The sequence below is a fragment of the Ictalurus furcatus genome, chromosome 25 (assembly GCF_023375685.1).
Source record: "Ictalurus furcatus strain D&B chromosome 25, Billie_1.0, whole genome shotgun sequence".
Classification (NCBI taxonomy): domain Eukaryota; kingdom Metazoa; phylum Chordata; class Actinopteri; order Siluriformes; family Ictaluridae; genus Ictalurus; species Ictalurus furcatus.
The window spans coordinates 7,955,238-7,977,420 of NC_071279.1; the positions used below are offsets into that span (position 1 = coordinate 7,955,238).

At 37.6% G+C, this 22,183-nt stretch overlaps 1 protein-coding gene across 1 annotated transcript; it reads left to right on the top strand.

Moving 5' to 3' along the window:
• The first annotated feature begins 1,081 nt into the window (after positions 1 to 1,081).
• Positions 1,082 to 13,510, top strand: ppm1ab (protein phosphatase, Mg2+/Mn2+ dependent, 1Ab). Its single transcript, XM_053614265.1, has 6 exons — positions 1,082 to 1,391; positions 1,904 to 2,770; positions 2,929 to 3,046; positions 7,684 to 7,795; positions 8,769 to 8,826; positions 9,203 to 13,510. Exons 2-6 carry the CDS (start codon positions 1,910 to 1,912, stop codon positions 9,248 to 9,250), a joined length of 1,197 nt encoding a protein of 398 aa, XP_053470240.1. The 5' UTR covers positions 1,082 to 1,391; positions 1,904 to 1,909; the 3' UTR covers positions 9,251 to 13,510.
• The last annotated feature ends 8,673 nt before the right edge of the window (positions 13,511 to 22,183 follow it).

Here is a 22,183-nt window from a genome sequence, read left to right on the forward strand (position 1 = left end):
CGTTCATCACGTCACAGCCCCACTGCATTCAGCCTATGGTGCGGTTATGGGATGAACGAACAACTCGAACCCGAAGACTCGAGAGGTGAACTAATCTCTTTTTGAACTAATTTCTGTTTCCGGGGAACAGACGTGACAAAAGAAAGAACGACTCGGATTGGGAGGTGAACTAACAGACTGCATAGCCTAAACACCCAGCTAAGATATTAATGAATCATTTCTGTTTCTCATAATTCGGCCTCCTCTGCATTCGCCTATCGTTTTTTTTTTTTTTTATTCCAAATGTGATCAACGTTTGAGTAAGTACTAGATGTGTTGGGGAATTTAACCTGTAACATTTTAATTATATTCTGCTGAAATGAACGAAATGACTCGCAAAAAAGATTCGTTCATTTTTTTCTGAACGAGATTCGAAGATCCGAGTCAGTTAAATGATCCGAACTTCCCATCACTAACCCAAACTCCCTGTTGCATTTCAGATTTTCTTCATTCATTATTCCTTAAAAAAAAAAAAAAAAAAAAAAACAACTTTGGTTAGTTTTTAACATTTAAGTTCTTACAGTTAAATACTGAAGACGCATCACAGATATTAGACTCTTTTTTTTTTTGCATGTTGAATTCAGCGAAGCAAACCGTCACACAACTCCTCCTACCTCGTGCAAAGAGTTGTGGGCAATATTCGCTGGAAAAAGTACTCAAATGAACGAAATGACTCGAAAAAAAAGATTCGTTCATTTTGCTGAACGAGATTCGAAGATCCGAGTCAGTAAAACGATCCGAGTCAGTAAAATGATCCGAACTTCCCATCACCAGTGTGAAAGCGCCTTAAAAACAGTCTGAGGTTCACCCCCCGATGACGTCACTCTGGAAGCAGAAGCAGCCTACTGGCATGGGCGACTTACATCCGGGGATCTGAGCGTCGCTGCAGAGATGTGCTGATGTGAAGTGGGAGTGAGCGGACAGGATTCCTCCCTCTGCGAGAAAAAAAGACCAAACTGCAGCGAAATAAAATACAGGTGTTGAACTGGACCTTACTGTAGACCACCATATTAGTCTACAGTAATGCACTTCTCTCTTGCTGGGATACAAAGGGATCTCTCTCTCTCTCTCTCTCTCCCTCTCTCTCCCTCTCTCACTCTCTCTCCCTCTCTCCCAGTTCCGTTCTTCCACCTATCCAATCTCGCCAGCTAGTGAGAGAGAGAGTCCGCTAACACGCTAGCCAGCTGATTAGCTAATACCTGTCTCACCGTTCACTTCTGGAGCTAGCGACTAGTGACGGGTAGTTAAGCTGCTGGTTAGTCTGACAGCTGGTCTGTGTGGTGCTGACGGAGATAATCTCTGCAGTGTTTGTATTTCGGCTTGACGTTCAGCAAAGCCCTTTCAGGAGATTGGTAAGTAACGTTAATATGTCACTCTTAATGGATTCAAATAAGTCACTCGGGTTAGCTAGCTAGCTAGCTTCAGTTCTTTATTAGCATGCTGGATATATACGTTCATTTAGAAGCAGAAAACAAGTTAACCACTTGTGGTACTCTAGGACAGTTATTTGGATGTATGAGATTGACGTCTGTGTCTTGTTTTAGTCTCTCACTTGCTGTAAAAACAAAAAAGTTAGCTAACTCTGTTATCTAACCCGTAACGCAGATGTGGGCGTGGCTTTTTGACAGGTGTTTACTGTGCATATTTCTTTAAAAAAAATAATATTTTTCATTTTTACTTTCTAAAGTGCCTTTTTTTGCGTATTTGACATACATGCTTAATAACACTGTGTAGGATTATTTTCATTTCATTGTTGTTTGTACATCTATGGGAAAGTTAATAGTAAATAGGGGGAGAGAAGAAGAAAAAACGCACCTAATAAGTATTTCTGGTTGCAATGCTCCTTTGTGTTTGGTTAAAACAGACAAAAATGGGTGCTTTCTTGGACAAGCCAAAGATGGAGAAGTTTAATTCACATGGGGAGGGAAACGGCGTGCGCTATGGCCTGAGCAGCATGCAGGGATGGCGGGTGGAGATGGAGGACGCACACACGGCGGTCATCGGCCTTCCTCATGGCCTGAACACCTGGGCGTTTTTTGCCGTGTATGATGGCCACGCTGGCTCTCAGGTGGCGCGCTACTGCTGTGAACACCTGCTGGAGCACATCACCAGCAACCCGGATTTCAGAGGCGGAGGCCCAGGTGGAGGCAATGAAGTTTCTCATCCCGAGCCCTCGGTGGAGAGCGTGAAGAATGGCATTCGCACAGGCTTCCTGCAGATTGACGAGCACATGCGGGCTATTTCAGAGCGCAAGCATGGCTCTGACCGCAGTGGCTCCACGGCCGTGGGAATCATGATCTCTCCGAGCCATTTGTATTTCATCAACTGCGGTGACTCACGGGCTCTGCTGAGCCGTGGTGGCCGCGTCCACTTCTTCACTCAAGACCACAAGCCCAGCAACCCTTTAGAAAAGGAGAGGATTCAGAATGCGGGCGGCGCCGTTATGATTCAGCGAGTCAACGGCTCTCTGGCTGTCTCTCGTGCTCTTGGAGATTTTGACTACAAGTGTGTGCATGGGAAAGGCCCTACAGAGCAACTGGTATCTCCAGAGCCTGAGGTGTATGAGATCGAAAGGTCAGATGCAGAGGATGAGTTTGTGGTACTGGCCTGTGATGGAATCTGGGACGTCATGACCAACGAGGAACTATGTGACTATGTGCGCTCGCGGCTAGAGGTGACCGAGGACCTGGAGATGGTGTGTAATGAAATAGTGGACACCTGTTTGTACAAGGTACGGCCTGACAGATCAAGTTGCTCAATAGTTTCAGGTCGGATAGACGTAATATAACAACCAGCATGTTATTAAGATCAGTAAACAATGAGTCAGTGTGTAGTTGGCATTGTGTGACTGTTTCATTTTCCTTCTCTTCTCTCTCTGTTTACGAACAGGGTAGCCGTGACAACATGAGCGTGGTACTGGTATGTTTTCCAGGTGCACCCAAGATCAGTCCAGAAGCCGTGAAGAGAGAAGCAGAGCTGGATAAGTACTTGCAGAACAAAGTAGAAGGTGGAGCATCTAAAAAGGCTAATAAATAACTTATGTTACATCAGTGAACATTAAAACTTGTCTAGGAGTTTGAGCAGTTTTAGGAAAATAGCACCCTTAATGCCAATCAGTTGATGCCGTTAAAGACCCAGATGTATTTTATTATGTAATATGCCATGACATGGTATCCCCCCCCCCCCCCCCAAAAAAAAAAAAAAGAAAAGGGCCACAAAGATCATTGTAAGATGATCTCCATGTTATGAAACTTTTCAGAAGCCCAACTCTACCAAGGCTCAATTTGTCAGGATCAATAAAAACATTACAGCGAGAATACAGACTTTGTGCCAAAGGCATTCCTGCAGAATTTGTAATCCTAACAAATGTTTGTGTGTAGTGCATTGAGATGTTGATTGGCTTACTCCAGGGTTCACCGCGACTCCTCGTTGAGGCAGTCCAGTCATATAACAGGGCTTCAGAACCCCGACTCGACTTCTCGCTCCATAGTTTCTTATGAAAGCTGCTATATTTAGAGGTGTCTAATATAGAAAACAAACCAAATTTTGAACCACATTTTTTTTTTCGTGTGGTAGCTATCTGTTTAAGAAAAGACAAAACGTTTAGTGTAGTGATGCGTTCTGTTCGTGTTCGCGTACTCCGATGGCCTTACAGTGTCATATTCAGATTCTCTTGTGTAAGCATGTGTTTGAGTTTGGCACCATGTTTATTCGCACTTTCCTGAGTTGATGTGCTAGATGAATGAATCAAAAAGTCCGAGATTTATTGCTGTAGCATTACTAAATTATTACAAGACACAAGTCAGGTCCAAGGGTGCATTTTGTGCATCTGTAGCAGTGACTGCTTTTGGTTGCCTTGATACTCGTTTTCTGCATGATTCTGGTTTCCGCCTGTAACAAGGAATGCTGTTGCCTTATCGCTAGTTGTCAGAACTAACTAGCTGGCTCAAGAGTAAAGCTGTTTCGAAATAGTCCACGGGCATGTACAATACCAGTAGCATGATGATTTTAAATGCATTCCTGCATGCAACGCAGAGACGTTTCCCTAACAACACTACGAAGGGGACTGCTCTCGATCAGACCCGAGTTGTGCTGAATTAGTCTGAAGAACTTTCTGAAACATGTACTATTAATTCCTGTATTCATTTTTCTTCGAATTTCTTAGACCAGAGCTGAACACAGTATTTAAAAGAATGAACATGTGCTATTCGAATCATTTGTTTAATAACAAATCCACTGATGCTAATATTTTGTCCTAAATCTTCCTAACTATACAACATAAAAAAAATAATAAAAAAAAAAGTTATCTCTGGAAATTCATAATTAAAGCATTTCCATATAGGTGGCAAAACCATTTAATGCAGCATTTCAGATGACCATATTATAACTTTACCCCCCCAAATGTGGTACGTTCTCCTTGTTTCTCAAAGAACATACAAAGAAATCTTTGTATGATGTGTAATATTTCCATGTTATGTTTGGTAGCACCTGCAGAAAGTATAGAATTTGCAGGTAGATTTAAAACTACAGCTTTATTATTATTGTTATTAGTAGTACTATTAATGTTAATAATAATAATAATGATAATAATAGTATTAACGACATCAGTAAGAATAATGATCTTTGTGCATTCCTCTGTTTGTTAATTGAACTGAATGGAATGTGAATGAAGTGAAGAACAGAAGTGTGCCATCTCTCAGTGTTTCACAGCGTTGCTCAGACTGGCTTGTGCCTCTTATTGTGTTTTCCAGGTCTGAACAACTGTTTTATTCCGTTTAATCAGATTGAGTTTGTTTGTTTGTTTGTTTGTTTTTTCAGTTCTTTATTGCAAGACCATGTGTTTAGTGGTGAACATCAGACATGATTTCTTCATGCTTCCAGCTTGATTGATCATGTGTTGTGTGGAGTTGTGTGTGTGCAGCTGTATCTGGAATGAAATTCTATAAGTCTGTAGCATATAGCAAAATAGTGCACTAACACGTACGTGAAGAAACAAGGATTTCACATTCATTTACACACACACACACTCGCACACGTACACAAATATAGGTACTAGTTAATACAATACAACAGTTAGTAGTAGCTTGACTAAAACGAATGGTGATATTCACCTCCCATGATTTCCACTATAGGGCAGTTGTTCCTTTTGTGGAAATAATATGCTGAATAGGAGACAAGCATTACCTGACATGTTCCAGATAGTGGGTCTCATAAATAACTGGAAGCGCAGTCAGAAACTCATATTTGTTGAGTGTGTGTACAATCAGATTTGATTATGATTTCAGTTGCATTCTTTGGCGTAAGAGACAAATGAGTGCTCAGCTCATCTGTATCTTATCCCAAAGCACAAGTGTATGATGAGATTTACTTCATCTGGAAAGGATTTTCTTTCGATATGAAGAGATGGTTTCGCAGTTTTGTAATTTATAAACGGCCGCAGCGTGAGATTAGGCTATGATTAGAATGCACAACAGGTTGAGGTATTATTAATGATGTGTCGGCGTGAGGTTTTGTAGACCAATCCTCAGTTCAACTTCAAATGCAGATATGTATACGAACTACGTAGTGACTTGACCCATGGTGTACAAATGTGTAATGAAAATATAATTTGTGCTTATTGAGTGCGGTTGTTCTAACCAATCATCTGAAACCTATATTTCAGTAGACCTACAGTTGGTTTATGTGGCTGTTGAATGTGGAGTTAAATTGAGACTGTGGAGTTGTGCACTGAGAATGCACCCGTTACTAAAACTCAGGTCACACCATTGAAAGGTCAGTACGTATCCACTGACTTACCAAAATACAACGCCGTAGCAGTTTCTGTATCGCTGTGACCCTTTTTTTTGACTTTCCAAAGCCTGAAGCAGTTTTTCTTTCCTCTCGCCATTGTGCAGAACTATCCACAGCCGAGCTTTTAAATAAAAGCTAGTAAATGGATTCATGTGTCTAGTAATTGAGCATTATGTACATGCCCGTTCCACTTAGGCTCAGGTGAAATTGATCAAATTTATCAGCAGATGAGTCCATTTTTGCACAAATCAGAGATTTATATGCCTTTGATAAATTGTATTTGAGATTTTTTCGTACCCTTTTGATAGAGATTGATAAACGAGGCCCAGTGTATTACAGTTTTTTCTAAACTTTGAGTTATTTTCCAACAGTTACAGTGATTATTGTAGTGGACACCATCTTGGATTTGTTTGGTGTGACTGGTTTTAAGAAATTTTCACCTTGGAAAAGGTGTTTTCTGGCTGGACTTGTTGGACAGGTTTTGAACTGTGAGGCTGTGGTTAGGTAACATAATCTACAAAAACAAACCAAGCGTATTAGCTTTAAACATATCAACTTAGGGAACTTTTCTAAGGTGATAGAGACATTGTTTTCCCATTTAGTGGAGTGGTCGTCCCTATGTTTCCTTTGTTTGTCTCTCAAGATTATAACTGACGAGCAACCGAAGACACTTATTTATTTGAATGATTTTTTTTTTCTAACAACGTTATTTACCTCTTCTGAACCAAACCACCCAGGCATTCCAATTTATTCAGCCAAAAAGCACTACTAATTTTATGAACGAAGCTATAATTCCTCCCTGTATTTATTGTAATTATCTGTAAGTTGTGTACCAGTGTCATGAAGCTTGTTTATTTAATTGTAATCTGAAGGTTTTGTGAGTTGATCAGACATTTCTGAGTGTCTTGAGTCCATCTCCAGAGAACAATTTCGCACACTACATTTATTTCCAATGACATCTCAGTATTTTATTTGATCAGATTCATTCAAGCTTGGTGACAAGTGTTACAGTCTTTGAACCTTTCTTAGCCTCAGCATTCTGTGTGTGTTTGCATTCGTTTATTACCACTCAGTGGGTAACTATCATATAGTTTGTGATATTATTTGAAATTATTTGACCTTTTCATAGAAGGGAAATTCAATAGAAAAGCTTTTCATTAAGGGGGATGAGCACTCTATGCTTTATTTGTTTGATTTCTATTTTTGTATGTTAGCACTCAAACACTGGCTATGTAGAGACGAATTGTGATGTTATTCTTAGATGTTAATGATGATTCAAATAAAAGTTACTTATTGAACCCTTGAGATTGTCAGCTTTCTTATTTAGACAAAAATGCCTTGTTTTTTGTGTTTGTTTCATCAGACTCTCTTGCTATTATTAAATATTGAAATGTTTACATTATTTCATGCATTAGCACCTTGAAGTAGGCTATAATTTTTAAAGGGTTCATATCTAGCTCATATCTTACCTGCTATAGGATATGTAGATACGTATGAGGGGGACTGTGTGTCTGATTAGAAATGTATCGGGGGACTGATTGTTAAATTCAGGTGTTCGTTCTATGAAAACAGCTAAGTAAAGTATGGAAGGATACATGTTCTTGGAAAGCATTTATTTATACTTCTATTAGGGACAGGTTGGGGGTAGCATGAGTCATAGAAGACAACCTTTGACAGGCTGCCTGCAGCGATGACTCACCCACTAAGCTCGGTTATCGTGCAGTCTCACATTATTTCATTATGATATCTAGACACAAATTAATTCCTTTTTTTAAGTTTGGATTTTGTATAGACATATAACATGCTTTCCCTGGACTAACCTGACTTACCCCAAAAGTCCTTGTGATTCCTCAGAACTCATTAAGAAGCAGGGCGTGGACAGCATTCCAGACTTAGCCCATGTGATGTGTGTGTTAGCGACGGAGAGCATCCCTAACCTTCCACCTGGGGGAGAGCTGGCTAGCAAGTGAGTGCTTTTTACAAACATCAAGCCAAAAAAAAAAAAAAGCGCTCAAACAACATTATGAAGGTTGAGTTTAAGGTCCAGCTGCAGGCAAATGCTAAGCTATTATCAACAAATTAGTGGAGAATTATAATGCTCATTTTATGTTTTTTTTTTGTTTGTTTTTTTTTATGATTCTTTGAGGAAAAACCTGACAAATAATCTTGTAGGTCATTTCTTTTCCCCTTCCACTCTCCTTATCTTCTCTCCTCATTACTTTCCCAGCTAAATTATTCATGTCAAGCTGATGCATTTTTAAATCCTGTCCAGATGAAGAGTCATTTAGATTTATGGTTTGGCATAATAAACAAATGACTGCCCAGCTCAGAGAATTCTCATCACACTTCCCAGAACTCCCTATAATAAATAAGCTCTGTAACTGTCACCGACTTTATGCTTTTATATATATATATATATATATATATATATATATATATATATATATATATATATATATATATATATATATATATATATATAGCACCCCAATCTCTTTAACAAGCATAAAGTCAGTGACAGTTAGAGAGGGGGAGAGAGAGAGAGAGAGAGAGAGAGGGAGGGTGGGTGGGAGGGATTTGTCTGAATCATCTCTTTGGCCCAGAATCTCTTCAGGCCCAATAGTTCACAGTTGGTCATTTCTGAGTTTGGATAGGCTGATGAAATAAAGTAGGTCAAGAGACACACTGCAACAGTATACACTTTACACAGTTTATGAAATGTTGTCATGAGAATGGCAGTGTCACCTTACTGCTGACTCACAGCAAAATGGGGTGCTCTCACAAGTAAAAGAGACAAAAACATGGTATAGTTACTTTTAAAATATATACAATATATGGGGATGGATATATATATATATATATATATATATATATATATATATATATATGCGCACACACACACTGAGTAACTCATGCTATTTCCTGTTTTGTCCCCATAGACGCAGCGTTGTGGAGGAAATGTACAATAGACTCAACCCAAACCAAAGTGACAGCACAGTGAGTATCCTCAAGGCCAGCATTATTTTTGGTACTGATAACATTGTGTTCTATACTCCTTTTTTGCCTGTTGGGTCTTTCTTCAATCATATCTTTCTACAAGGAATAAGTAAACAGATACATATGAATGTGTTACATGTTACAAGTAAGTGGCCTATAAATGATGTGGATACTTTTTTATTTGAGACGTAATCACCCTGTGCCATTCTAATCATTTTAATTTGACAGCAGTTCTTTTCCGTGAAGCTGCCCTGATAATTACATTCACCATGTAATAGTATGCATAATCTGCAGTTATACCTAGTAATAAGACTTGAATATACCGTGAGAAACAAATTACCCCTGCATTAAGCCTGTATTAAACATGCTCTTTCAGTGTGGAGCCACCAACTGGGGCAATGTATGCGGATCCTCCAGGCTGTAAACAGGATCCTTTCTTTTCCACATATACTTTTTACACACTGTTTGAAGAAAAAGATGCTGATATCATGATACGACAACACGAGGGGCTTCCAGTTTTAAGACTACTGTAAGAAGACCTACTGCTACCTCTAATTACACACTTTGTATACTGCCTTAAATGCTGTCACAGAAAGACAGATACAGGAATAATAATGAGGACAACTGAAGTCTGGGAACATGAATATATGTAGCATGTGCTGAAAGCAATTCCTATTCAATAATAAATTACATATTATGTATGGGCATTCATATAAGCTTCTTGGTAAATATGATGAAATCACTTACTGGTGTATGTTGCAGTTGCTCCTGCTCTTTCTTTGCATGTTAGATTCGAAATGAGTCTATATAAAGTGAGATGTCTTGGTGAATCAGTGGGAAATTTATATTCTTTATTTGTGAATGTTCTTTTTTCTGTTCAACATATTGCAGTTAAGTACATCTATGGGTCATCATTCAAACGCTGAAAAATCAATGCAATTCCAGAATACGTGAGGTGGCTTGGCAAAATCTGTCATATGACGGTGTGGCTGAATTGAAGTGAAGAAAAAAAACAAACAACAACCACCGTGGCAAATAATTTAAAAAAATATATATTTTCAGCAAAATGTTAATACACTGTTCCTTAAAAAAAATAGAATCAAAATAATTGTGGCCTGTGCAAAATTTTGAACACCCTTCCAGTTGTAATTACGTGTTAGGCCATAATTGACTCATTAGGACTCGTTTGGAAGGTCAAGAATTGTCATTAGGAATAACAGTTTCAGAGCTTGATGAATTCTCTGAAACTTATTGATGCTTACAGAGCAGAGGAAGGCATATAAGAAGATATCGCTTCCAGCTCACAGTTTCCACTGTCTGCAATGTCATTAAGAAAAATAAGGGGAACTGTGTAAGTCAAGGCAAGCTCTAGAAGGCCTAGAACACTAAGATTTTAATTAAGAATTGTCCGTATGCTGGGCAGAAAGGCAAATCAGCATTCACAAATGACAGCAAGGACTTGCAGGAAGGTGTAACTGACACAGGATTGGTTGTGCACAGTTCTACTGTGTAGTGTTGGTTGTAGAAATTTAATCTGCATGGAAGAGTCATCAGAAGGAAACCTTTTCTGATGTATGCAAAACAACATCTAGGTAAGTCAGAGGCTGTGGACTGATGAAGTATACCTGTAACTCTTTGGCTACAATAACCAAAAGAGCAGTGTTTGATGACAAGAACACTGCCAAATGTTGACATAGACATAGCTCTATTATGCTTTGGGGTTATGTGGCAGTCCGTGGCACAGATAGAAGAATGGATTCCAGTAAATATCAGCAAACGTAATTCAGTCAATCAAGAACCTGAAGCTGAAAAGAAATTGGCCTCTTCAACAAGAGGATGATCAAAAAAGAGGTTGCCGGTATACCTCGAAATCCACAATAAACCACTTCAAGAAATGCAAGCTGAAACCTTTCGAATGGCCCTCACAGTCCCCTGATATAAACATCATTGAAAATTTGCAGGTAAATCTCAGAATTTCTCACAGCTAGAAGAGTGGGTGAAAATGTATTAAACAAGAATGAAAGTGTATGCAGGCTGTCATATCTGTCAGACTAGGTGTTATGAAGTTACTGACTTCGTAGGGTGTCCAAACTTTTGCACATGCCGTAATTACTCATTTTAAATGCTAGTCACAACAGTTTTTTGTTTTTTTTTCACTTTTCACTTCAAAAATCAACAAAATGTAATTTGTATTTTGGCCAGGGGTGCTCAAACTTTTGCATCCAACTGTATATGCATAATAAATGGCACAGTTTTCACTATGCCATCCATATGGTGCTATCAAGTCAGGAAATTTGCCATTTTAGTTAACCTTTACTTTATATCATTACTCAGCCATCTACTATTGCAAAGTCTCTACCTCTTAACCGACTTACCTCTTTTTGTGAGCGCTGTTGGTTTACTATGGTACGATTGCTCAGATTTTAAATTAACAATAATAATCTCTCAGCAGTAAACATCAAATATCAGTGATTTCTCGGTGACTGTATTTGTGTAATATCAGTGCAATTGTTTGTGCTTTGTTTCGGTCATTGGTCTGCCACTCTCAAAATGTTGTAGATGAGTATTGGTCAGTGATCATATTGAGTCTGTTTGCTTACCCTTTGCTTTGAACATCAAAGGAAGAGACTTTGACTCTCTGTGACTAAAATAAGCTCCACTTCCCTTTGAGTGTGTCCGGTATATGCACACTCATGATTGAAATGACAATTAGGGGTGTGCTTTCTCACAATGCCTAATAATGCAATGCAAATTGAATAGAAAAAAAAGAGATTGCTTTCTTGTTAACATAAATAAACCCAGGTCAAGACAAGGTTGTCTAGTATTTGGTTACACTTGTTTAGCATTCAAAACAGTTGTGGCTTGTCCATAGGGGAAGGGGGGCAGAACCACACTCTATATCTCAGCTGCTCAACAAATCTTAATCTTCATAAAGTCTTCACTCTCAACTCCATATATTTAAATATCCATTGAAATACTAATTGAGTGACTAACCCAGTGCTCCATTGATTTGCCTGGCTTTTCAGATGTTGTGTAGTTGCAGGGCAGCAAGCTCACTACCCCTTTTAGCAGCATAGAGTTACTATTGCACGTAGTGGTCAAAAATGCGAACTGCAACAAACACTAGGTCCATTGCGGCAGGCATCGTTCTGCCACATGCTCGCTCTACTATACGAATATGTTCAGCGGAAGAGGAGCAACGGTCAGGAGAGTTAACGACAGGGTTGCCACGGGGATCATTTAAAAATGCTCTGCGGCCGCCAAGATCTTGTTTTATAGCAAGTAATCCGAATTGAATCTAATTAATTTCTGCAAAACAAAGGCAAACTGTTAGTGCAGGCAGTGTGTCTATGACGTACAGAAACATTTCTGTTGTAAGATATATTGCAAGGATTTGGAGAGGGAAAGGAGGATTATGGAGTGGTGTTGAACACAGTTGAACAAATTGAGCTGTTAGACTGGATAACTGTATGCTGTCGACTGCATATTACAGGGTTACTCTAAAAAGTCACTAGATATTAGCCTATAGCATAAGTCATGTGTGACAACCTCTTGACTTAATTTTGTTTGAGGTTATGCTTTTATTAATTCGGTCCTGCCCCACCAAATCTATGGTCACAAGCCATTGCTTATTGAAAGTGAGATGTTCTCTAGTGTTTTAGTGGATGGGGTAGTTGTCATAAACTTCTCTGTGTATTCTTTATGTAATATTTTTAAAGCACTACATGTTCCTTAGTACTTCTGTGTATTTAAATAAGTATTTTTATGTGCATCGTTGTTCCCACTGATGATGCCAGCTTGAACTATATACACTATAAGGCTAAAACTATGTGGACACCTGACCATCATACCCATATGTGTTTGTTGAACATCCCATTCCAAAGTTGGTACCCCCTTTACTGCTATAACAGCCTCCAATCTTCTGTGAAGGCTTTCAACTAGATTTTATAACGTAGCTGTGGGGATTTGCCAATTTAGGCATGAGAACGTTAATGAGGTCAGTCACTGATGTTGTGTGAGCAGGGCTGTAAGTCTTTGCTCCAGTTCATCCCAAAGGTGTTGGGATTGGACAGGATTGGACCACTTAATTACACTGAAGGGAAATCTTAAAGCTACAGCATTCAAAGACATTGTATTCAATTGTGTATCGACTTTGTGGCAACAGTTTCAGGAAGGCCCATATATGGGTGTGATGGTCAGGTGTCCACATACTTTGGCTATATATTGACCATATCAGTAGATATACTATTAATTTAACATTTTGTGGAATCTCTCTGTAGGTGTGTTTGAATAATGAATGTTCACTATGAAGTTCAGTATGACCAAGAGTAAGATATTTATTCAAATATATAACTCTTTTTCTCCCATTGTGTTCAGCTCTTTTGTAGTTGCTAGTAAATGCAGCAATTTGTCAAGCGTGTGTCACGCAAAGTCCATGGTATGACACACAATTTTGTACTTTTTCGCCAAAATAACTCATGTACAGTAGAAGCTAGAAGTGAATTTGTAATGACTTTGGATAAATGACTAACATTTATTCTTTTTGTGTTTCTGGATTATTATTATATATATATTTTTTTTGCCTCTTTCTTTTTCCATTTAGTTCCTTATCCGAAAGAATACCATCCCTGATTCACTGTGGTCTCATTTTGTTCATCATTAATAAACATTAATCATGTCTTCATTGATGTTGTCATGGTTGGTACATATTAACTGTCACATTTGCTGTGGAGTGGTCTTTTAAAACCTTAATTCAGAATATACAACCTAGAAGCTTTTTCACAGTAAAAATACTAAATTTACAGCACTGTGTTCATGGAATGAAGAATTAGGTGTGCTTGCCATGATCAAAGTTTATTGTGGAATATTTATCCATTTTTTGCCCAAGTTAGTGCATTAACTGGGAACAACTAACAGTAAATGAAAATTAGAATATGATTTAATGACTGAAAATTGATGTATACTATACTATCCATATTGAACATAATTTTTTTTATATGCTCAGTGATGTTTTTTGGGAGACAACTAAGCAAGTTTTTTTCTGGCTTTTTGCTTAAGCACAAGCATAATACTCAGCATTACCTAAATACTTATTTCCAATGAGAGTGTAGCCAAAAGGATGATCCAATTTCCAAATGTGCTGTTTTTACTTTGAATAGTTTGAAACCAAATTTTCTTGGTTATTGATGCTTTTCATTTTCTTGTATTTGTTCATTTGTCTGTCCGCCTTACAATAGAATTATTGATTTACAAATCTTACCTTTTGTTCTCTGATTAAGATATGACTAGTCAAGGTCATATCAGTTTTTTTTTCTTTCTTCAAAAGACCACTCTTTATTGATTGACAGATGATGTGCTTTAAAATGTATTAAATGGGTCATTTATGTTTAGTTTTTATGTAAAGCATGTTCAGGTATTATACATAACCAAAACATCCCAAATACCATGTATGGAATCTAGCATATATTGTAATTTATTATCCTAGCAGAAATTCAAAATGAATTAAAAAAAATATATAACCATTACTAAACTACAAACTAAAGGTTTGACATTCATTTCTATTAGAAGTGATCTTCCAGTATTCCTAATTGTTGAGAATATATTGAGAGTATGTAAATGAGCCTTACATGCTTATGCACACATTGTGCTATGATGTGAGGCCTCCATTGTTTTGGGGATGACAAATGAGGCTGCAGGATCACTGGGAGGCTGAACTCAGCAGGTCAGCTGACCTGGCCTTGTCTGTCTAATTACAGCATTAGTGGCCTCGCTGATCACCCATGCATGATGCTCAGCTCTATCTGGAGCACTGAGCCGCTGTTAAAGCCATATGGTGGCTTAGTGCTGGGCTGTTATAGTAGCTCAACGTGTTCTTGCCCTGGAGCAGCAGGCATGGGGGTAAGAGCAATAGAGAAAGAGGGATGCTAGTGCTACTGTTGTGTCAGGGTTGTTCCCTTGCACACATAATACAAACAAAACGTGCACACATCTGGTGATATGAGATTGGCTTATTTGATTTATTATATCATCTGATGGATTTGAGGTGCACATTGGACGACTGAGCAGAGCATTCTCAAGCCATAAATGCTCACATGGCTGTATGACTCCTTAATAGCAGATTAAATTTAATTTGGTCGCTGAATTACTCTCTCCCCAGTGACAGTGCTTTCACACATAATGCATCAGCCTCTGGAGATTAACAGCGATTTAATAGTGTTTCAGTGTTTTGGCTCCTGTTCCTGAGGGAGGAAATCTATCTTTGTGTTTTCTTTCCAGCTGTACCTCAGGCTGACAGTAGCACAGCTAAATGCCATTGCTAGAGGGAGCCAGAGATTTTCTCATCCTGCTTCACTGTTTATCAGGCACATTTTTTCTGTGGTCCATCAGATAGGCTATGGATTACGGCTCACTTCAGCACTATTTTATTTATGTGCATTTATATGTATATACATACACAGGAGTTCGTCCGTCGATTTCGACGAAGACCCAAGTTTTCCATTTAAGAGAAGTCTGAAGTGGAACAGCGTTTCTATATACGCTCAAATACCCAACATTTTATATATATATATATATATATATATATATATATATATATATATATATATATATATATATAATATATAATATATACAGTAGTTACACATAAACAAGGAGAATAAATAGTGTACAGTATCATATAATAATAGGTATCCTATATATTTTTGCAAACTGTTGGATTGACACCCAAAGGCACTTTAGTCCCATGTTTAATTGGGTAGTGCTGAGAGGGAGAGAGAGAGAGATGCTATTTTAGTGTAATAATAATAATGTTTACTCACTTGCTGAGGCTGTTGCTACTAAGTGTTTGCAGACAAGCTACCGCGGACAATTCTTTGTTGTATACTGGTTTCATTAGCTCACAATCCTAAGCATATCTTCTATACCACACTCCTATATCATGCTTACCGCACTCCAGGCATAAATACACACAGTAATGGTCACCTGCTGTTTGACATTATTTTTCCGAGGCTACACCATCAAGACAGCTTAAAGTGTGAATATAATGGTCAGTTTAACTGACTTTCTTTTTTAAGAGACTTTGTTAATTATAACAATTTTCTTTGTCCCATTGGATATTAATGCACAGTCATAGAACTCGTAGTTACATTACAGGTCAGTATTAATCAGGAGAAGCTTAGGATAAAATCCTCTGCTAAATGAAATGAATAAAAAAAGAACCTACAAGGAAGTCAGAATCATCTATTACTGAACATTGACCTGTATGAGGAATATTATAAATTTGTTTTTCATCTTTGGTTATAGCTAAATGAAATCAATTTCTGACAATTTTTTTTCTGAGATTCTAAAAAATGACACACTGTCTTTTTTTTTTCTTTTTTTTTGTAGCTCCAGTGAATAGTTCACTCAATGTTCCGAAATCTCTCATTTGGTTTTAATAACTTTGTATTTAATGCATTGCAAATACTGTACACCCCCCCCCCCCCCCCCATTACTTTCCAATATATATATATTTTTAAACTGATTACTAGCATAAACAACTGAACTACAGCCACAGTTTTACCCAGAAGTATGAGCTGAGTTTAGCTGTGATGTAATATTCTCCAGCTTGTATTTTAAAACCAGCAGGACTCAGGCCTAGCTGTGGCTGCCTACGCTATCTAGCCCATGTCCTCATGCTCTGTTTGGCTTGTTGAGATGCTGAGATCATTACGTGTGACTAACAAGACTGGCAAGTCTGCACAGCAGTTTGCCTGCTCTTCCCTGGGATCTGATGTCAGCCCCCTCTCCTCCAGTTAACTTCCATTCTTAGGATATCTTTATTTAATGAAGGCCAGCGAATCTCTCCACATCTCTATATATCTCCTTATGCTTTTCCCCTCTCTCTTTCTATCCATAGAGTTTGCATACCACATTCTATTGATTGTCTGTAGGCCATCTCCCTGCTTCAGAGGCAAATGCTTGCAAGGCCGAAGCAAACAATTAAATGCCAGCACTATATGTACAGTAAGGTGCTAAAAGGTTGACTTACATTACACTAGAGAGAGAGAGAGATATTCTCCAAGCTTGTGTACTTATTTCACTTGGTGAATTGAGTTGTATTTCACTTTGACTCAGTGAAGAGAAGTGTATTCATTAAAACTCCAAATCAAATGAGGTTGTTGACCTCATTCTGGCTCAGTCGACACATAGATTTACTCTTCCATTCACTCTGCCTCTTTTAAATTAAATATTTGACTCTAGGTTAGCAGCAGCTTTTCTTCTTGATGATGGTTCCCCTTGGTCTGATTGCATGAAGTTGACCACCAAACTCTCATTTTCCTACTCGCACTCATTTACTCACCACAGACATGAATATATCAGCTATTCCAGAGATCCAAGACTCTCCCTTACAGCCACCTGTCTGTCTGTCGTTTTCTGACAGTGGCTTTGTTTCTATAGAAGGTCTTGCTGGGTCAGGATGTTACCTTCTTTGCTCTGCACCACACTTGTAATAAAAGCATGTGAGGTAGAGAAAGTGAGTGAGCATTTCAACAAATCATTGAATTTAGGGTCACAGCCTCCCTGCTTGAAGTCCTTTCTTCTTGCATGTTAACAGCATGTCTCTTATCTGTGAGACATCCTTAAGCAACTTTTTGTGCATTGTGCTGATTGTGGATTGTGCACTCTGCAATACTGACCCCTGTCAGTCACAACCATTGCAGTAAAATTGCCATTTTTTCCCCGTATCGAAATTAGACTCAGATAGAATAAACAAACTGAAGATCTTAGCCTGTTGCAATGTTCACATTAGAGTTGCATAAAAGTCTTTTTTTTTCCCTTTTTTTTTTTTTTTTTTTTTTTTTTGGCCCAGGAAGACAAATAAGAAGCTTTCAAGACACATAGGGCCATGTTCATTAACACAGACGTGTACTGGGTGGTCATGCGATGACAAGTTTACAGCATTCATTTATTCATACTTAGTAACTGCTTTATCATGGTTAGAATTGCTGTGGTTTATATCACTAAATTGTTTATATTTTGGAAAATAGAAACCAATAGGTTCATTGGAAAATATTGCAAGCAGTTACTAACAAATAGCTGGAAGAGCTGGTGTGATTTGTTAAGCATTCTACAAAAATGGGGAAGGGTGGTCCGAATTTATTCACATGGATGTGGATTCAGTGGATGATGGGGTATTTATGCCTAATCCTTTATTATACATTTTTTTTTACCAAGTGTTTAAGTAGATGATTAGTTCATTTACTAAAATAGAAAAATATAATGTATATAAATCATTGTAAATAAATAATTGAAAATCTTACATAATATGTAAAAACTACAGAAAATCATATTCTGTAAAGTAAAAAACGGCAAGCACATTGGTTTGCTTACCTTGGTTTGCATTGATTTCCTGCAATAATTTTTTTCCAAAAAACTGAATAATATTTAATAATACTTTTAAAAAAAAATTGTACTTATAAATTACATCCAATATGTAGCTTTTTATTGCAAAATTAAAAAGCTTATTACTTATATACATATATACAGAATTATAGTACTGCAGTCAGCCTCAGTATTAATATATGCATTGCTTTGTAAATACAATAAATCTATATCACAAAATAGATATTAAAAATACAGCATAAGTTTTATTATGCTTAAAAAAAATCACATTAATAAGATTAATACGCTATCATCTATTTTTTTTTTCATGTATGATTTTTCCCCCAGTAACATAATTATTCGCATTTTGTCATGAACAAGCACTTTTATTTTATTTTATTTTATTTTTTACTGTTTATCTATTTTGTTTCTGTGCCTTGTCCTTGCCCTTTTGGTTGTATTAATAGAGAAGCTGGTGAGGTCTTTGTTTGAGGAGCATAGTACAAATTCATGTCTAATGGCACTACCTGCTTTTGCCTGTCAGCAATCACACATCAACAATGATGTATAATAGCCTTATTTTGTCAAGCCTCGCTCTGAACCATTCTATATGTGTATCTCAAAAGGTCTTGTATTTGTATAAGAAACCAGAAGTTCATAGGTATTTGGTTCAAGCTTATTTTTAATCACAGAATATGCACATAAACATAATCTACACTCGAATATAAATATTCAATGAGGCTAAATAGTGTTGCATGCACAATTTTCTGAAGACATTACACCCTCAGTTAGACAGAAGTTTTTGTACACAGCTTTTCCATTTATATAGTAGATAAACATATAATAAATGCATGCAGATATTTAAAGGAAATACATCTTATCTCAGCTGTTCAAAGGGAAAATATTAACAGTGATGGGAACCGATTGTTCACTCCCTGTGTGTGTGGGGTGGGGGTTCAGGGGGATTGGGGGATACTTACTGTAGTCCATCTGTTGCTATACACAATTAGTCAGACATTCACAATTCAATGGAAAGGGACTGCTACAGGACCAATGCTCTATAAATATTATTTGGTTGTAGAATTATTCTCAGCACAGCAGTGACACGGACATTGACAATAGAGTCTTAGTGGGTTTGCTGCTTGTACCAGTGTATCAGGTACAGCACTGTTGCCTTGGTGTTATTTATTTATTTATTTTATTTTAATGCTGTACACTTCTGGAAACTAGATTGCACACACATCACTTGTTGGTCCACCTTGTAGGTGTAGAGTTACAGATTATATGGCTCTTCCTTTGAGTTCAGTACTTCTGAAGTGTTTCAAAAGAACAGTAATGCCTGTGATTACATGCCACTAGTGTGGTTGAGTGGTTTTCCATCACCATACCATACCACACGCTGTTTCTTGTGGACTCTGCTAAGTTATCTGGTTCCCCCGGCATCTACCTGATCTACCGTAAGACCTACATTTGAATTTTGTGTGACATACAACTCTTTGGCTGGAATTCATTTTCACTTCAACAAAGCCCTCATAAAATGTTTACCGAACCATGCGGAAAGACTTGTGCTTATGTAGCCATTGACTGAACCGGTATACCAGCAGTATGCTCACTGCCTTGGCATTGATCAATCTAAGTTTCTAGGTGAATTAACGACCTGGTGGCAGACATGGCTCAGCAGAAATTGATGATTCAGGAGTTGTGACTGTGCAACTCGGAGGTGCATGTCCTTCATCTCAGATGCGTGAGCATACTATATTTACAGCTATGTTATGTTTCCAGTCTGATAATGATAATGCCATGTTTCATTTTGGTCTCATCATCCAAAAATGGGTTGGCCTCTGCCATGGCAGTCACTCCAAAGGATGGTAGCCTGCGTAGAATCGATAGTGCTACACAACACACAGTGCCAAATGTGCTCTTTCACACAGCACACAATGCAAACATTTAGTTGAGAGCTTTAAAGTAACATTTGGACAGTGTGCCCAACCAAGCTCCATGGTAAACATTTTAGCTAATATGATGGATCACAAGTAGATTGGGCTGGGTCACGGTGCAGCCCTTGATGCCTTTATTGAATCCTGAATTGAATGAAGCCCATGCACTGAATGCAGATGCAAGTGAGAACTTACAATATTGGATAGTGTGGCATGCACTACAATACAATAGCCATTTACTGCTTGCATTGGAACAGTCACTCCAATTTACAGAAGTTGAAACTTCTGTTTGGGAGCTGGTCAAGACCTCCCTCTGAACAGTGGGAAACCTAGACCAGGACAGGCAGTGGTTCTCCAGCAACCTGGTTTAAGTACAACAGCAAGTGTGTTTCATACAGTGTGTGTATCAACAGTACATACAGTTTCATACAGTCTGTTTTAAATGAACACTGTGAACCTTCCATGTGTCGCTCTTTAGGCCTGCTGCTAAAGAGTGATTCTTCTTCTTCTTCTTCTTCTTCTTTTTCTTCTCTTATTATTATTATTATTATTATTATTATTATTATTATTATTATCTCTTTACTCTCTTACTGTACTAACCTCTTCCTAATAGGGCCCCTGACCTATTGAACTAGTATGCAGAAATGTTTCTGATAGAGACTACAAAGCACTTCTGTAAGTCGGTCTGGATAACAGTGTATGCTAAAAGTATTAAATCTGAAAATATATGTATTAAATTACTAATTAGTAAAAGTTTATTTTAACAGTCCAATAATTGCATTCATAAAATAAGTCAATTTACCCTGTGTCTTGCTCAATGTGTTTTATTTTTTTCTTTTTTCTTTTTCTTTTTCTTTTTAAGTAATAGTGCACCTGCCTCTTGGATGCCTATTGAGCTGCTGGACATTGTGGAGTATCCGGAGATTCAGCATAAAGACACTTCCCTTCAGGCGGATTTGACTTGTTGCTATCAGCAGCTGGCCAGTCGCTCTTAAACAGAGACCAGGAAGTTCCTTTTTATTTCCTGACCTAAAGTAACAAAGGAGTGATCTGTGTGAGCATAGACATATTGGAGGTGCCAAAACTACATCTGTGTCTGTCATCCTGAATTACAAACTTCTGTAAAATGGATCAGATTTATTTGTGCTTTCCCGTTTTGTACCACACATGACAGTGATGTGGTTTGAAGTCAAATTAATACTTTAGCTTTAAAAATATATATAACAGTAAATATATTCCTTTACCCTTCTTACACTACCTTATAACAGTTTTGAAGCAAACATTAATTTACAGGAAAGGGCAAAATGTTTTTTAAAAAAAATCAAATTAAAACTACAAACACAGACCTTGACTTTGCAACAAATGAAATTACAGAGTAGGAGTAGGAAAAATGGACTGGGTCGAAAAATCAGCAACTACTCCAAAGAGCGTTGTTTAGCGTGTGTTAATCCGTCCCTCTTAAGAATTGTGAGTCATTTCCAGAAGATGATCAGCATTTATCATCATACGCTGATCAGCCCTGAGTGCCTGAATTCTCTGCCGATTTCTTTTGCTCATTATTATGAGATACTGTATGCTACAAACATACTGGAGCATATTTGTATTCTATTGTGTTGAGAAAATCCACTTCTAGAGCGTTTGTTCATCCTTGTTTCTGACTCTAATATTTGGTCAGTGCTGACAAAAATTTTAATTACATGTGAAAATCTATATTTCCATTTCAGTTAGAGGAAAATTACACACAAAAATTTAATAGCAAAAGTTCTTTTTCAAACTATGCATCAATTACTGTAATTATTTTTAATTTCTCTTGAAAGCTACAATCACAGATCTTTAAATGCACAAGAAACATCAATATTCCATTTTGGTTCAAGAAAAACTACTTACATCTAGTGTATAGTAATCAATGGTGCACAAAATAAAAACAGTAAAACAACACTTATATATATATATGTATATGTGTGTGTGTGTGTGTGTGTGTGTGTGTGTGTATATATATATATATATATAATATACATATGGTGCCAAATGTGTGTGTTTATGTGTGTGTGTGAGAG

Excerpts from the sequence above, each read along its gene's own strand:
- ppm1ab (XM_053614265.1), top strand. The coding sequence starts at position 1,910 with ATGGGTGCTTTCTTGGACAAGCCAAAGATGGAGAAGTTTAATTCACAT. Across the intron at positions 2,771-2,928 it reads TGGACACCTGTTTGTACAAG|GGTAGCCGTGACAACATGAG; the intron begins GTACGGCCTGAC and ends GTTTACGAACAG. Across the intron at positions 7,796-8,768 it reads GGGGGAGAGCTGGCTAGCAA|ACGCAGCGTTGTGGAGGAAA; the intron begins GTGAGTGCTTTT and ends TTGTCCCCATAG.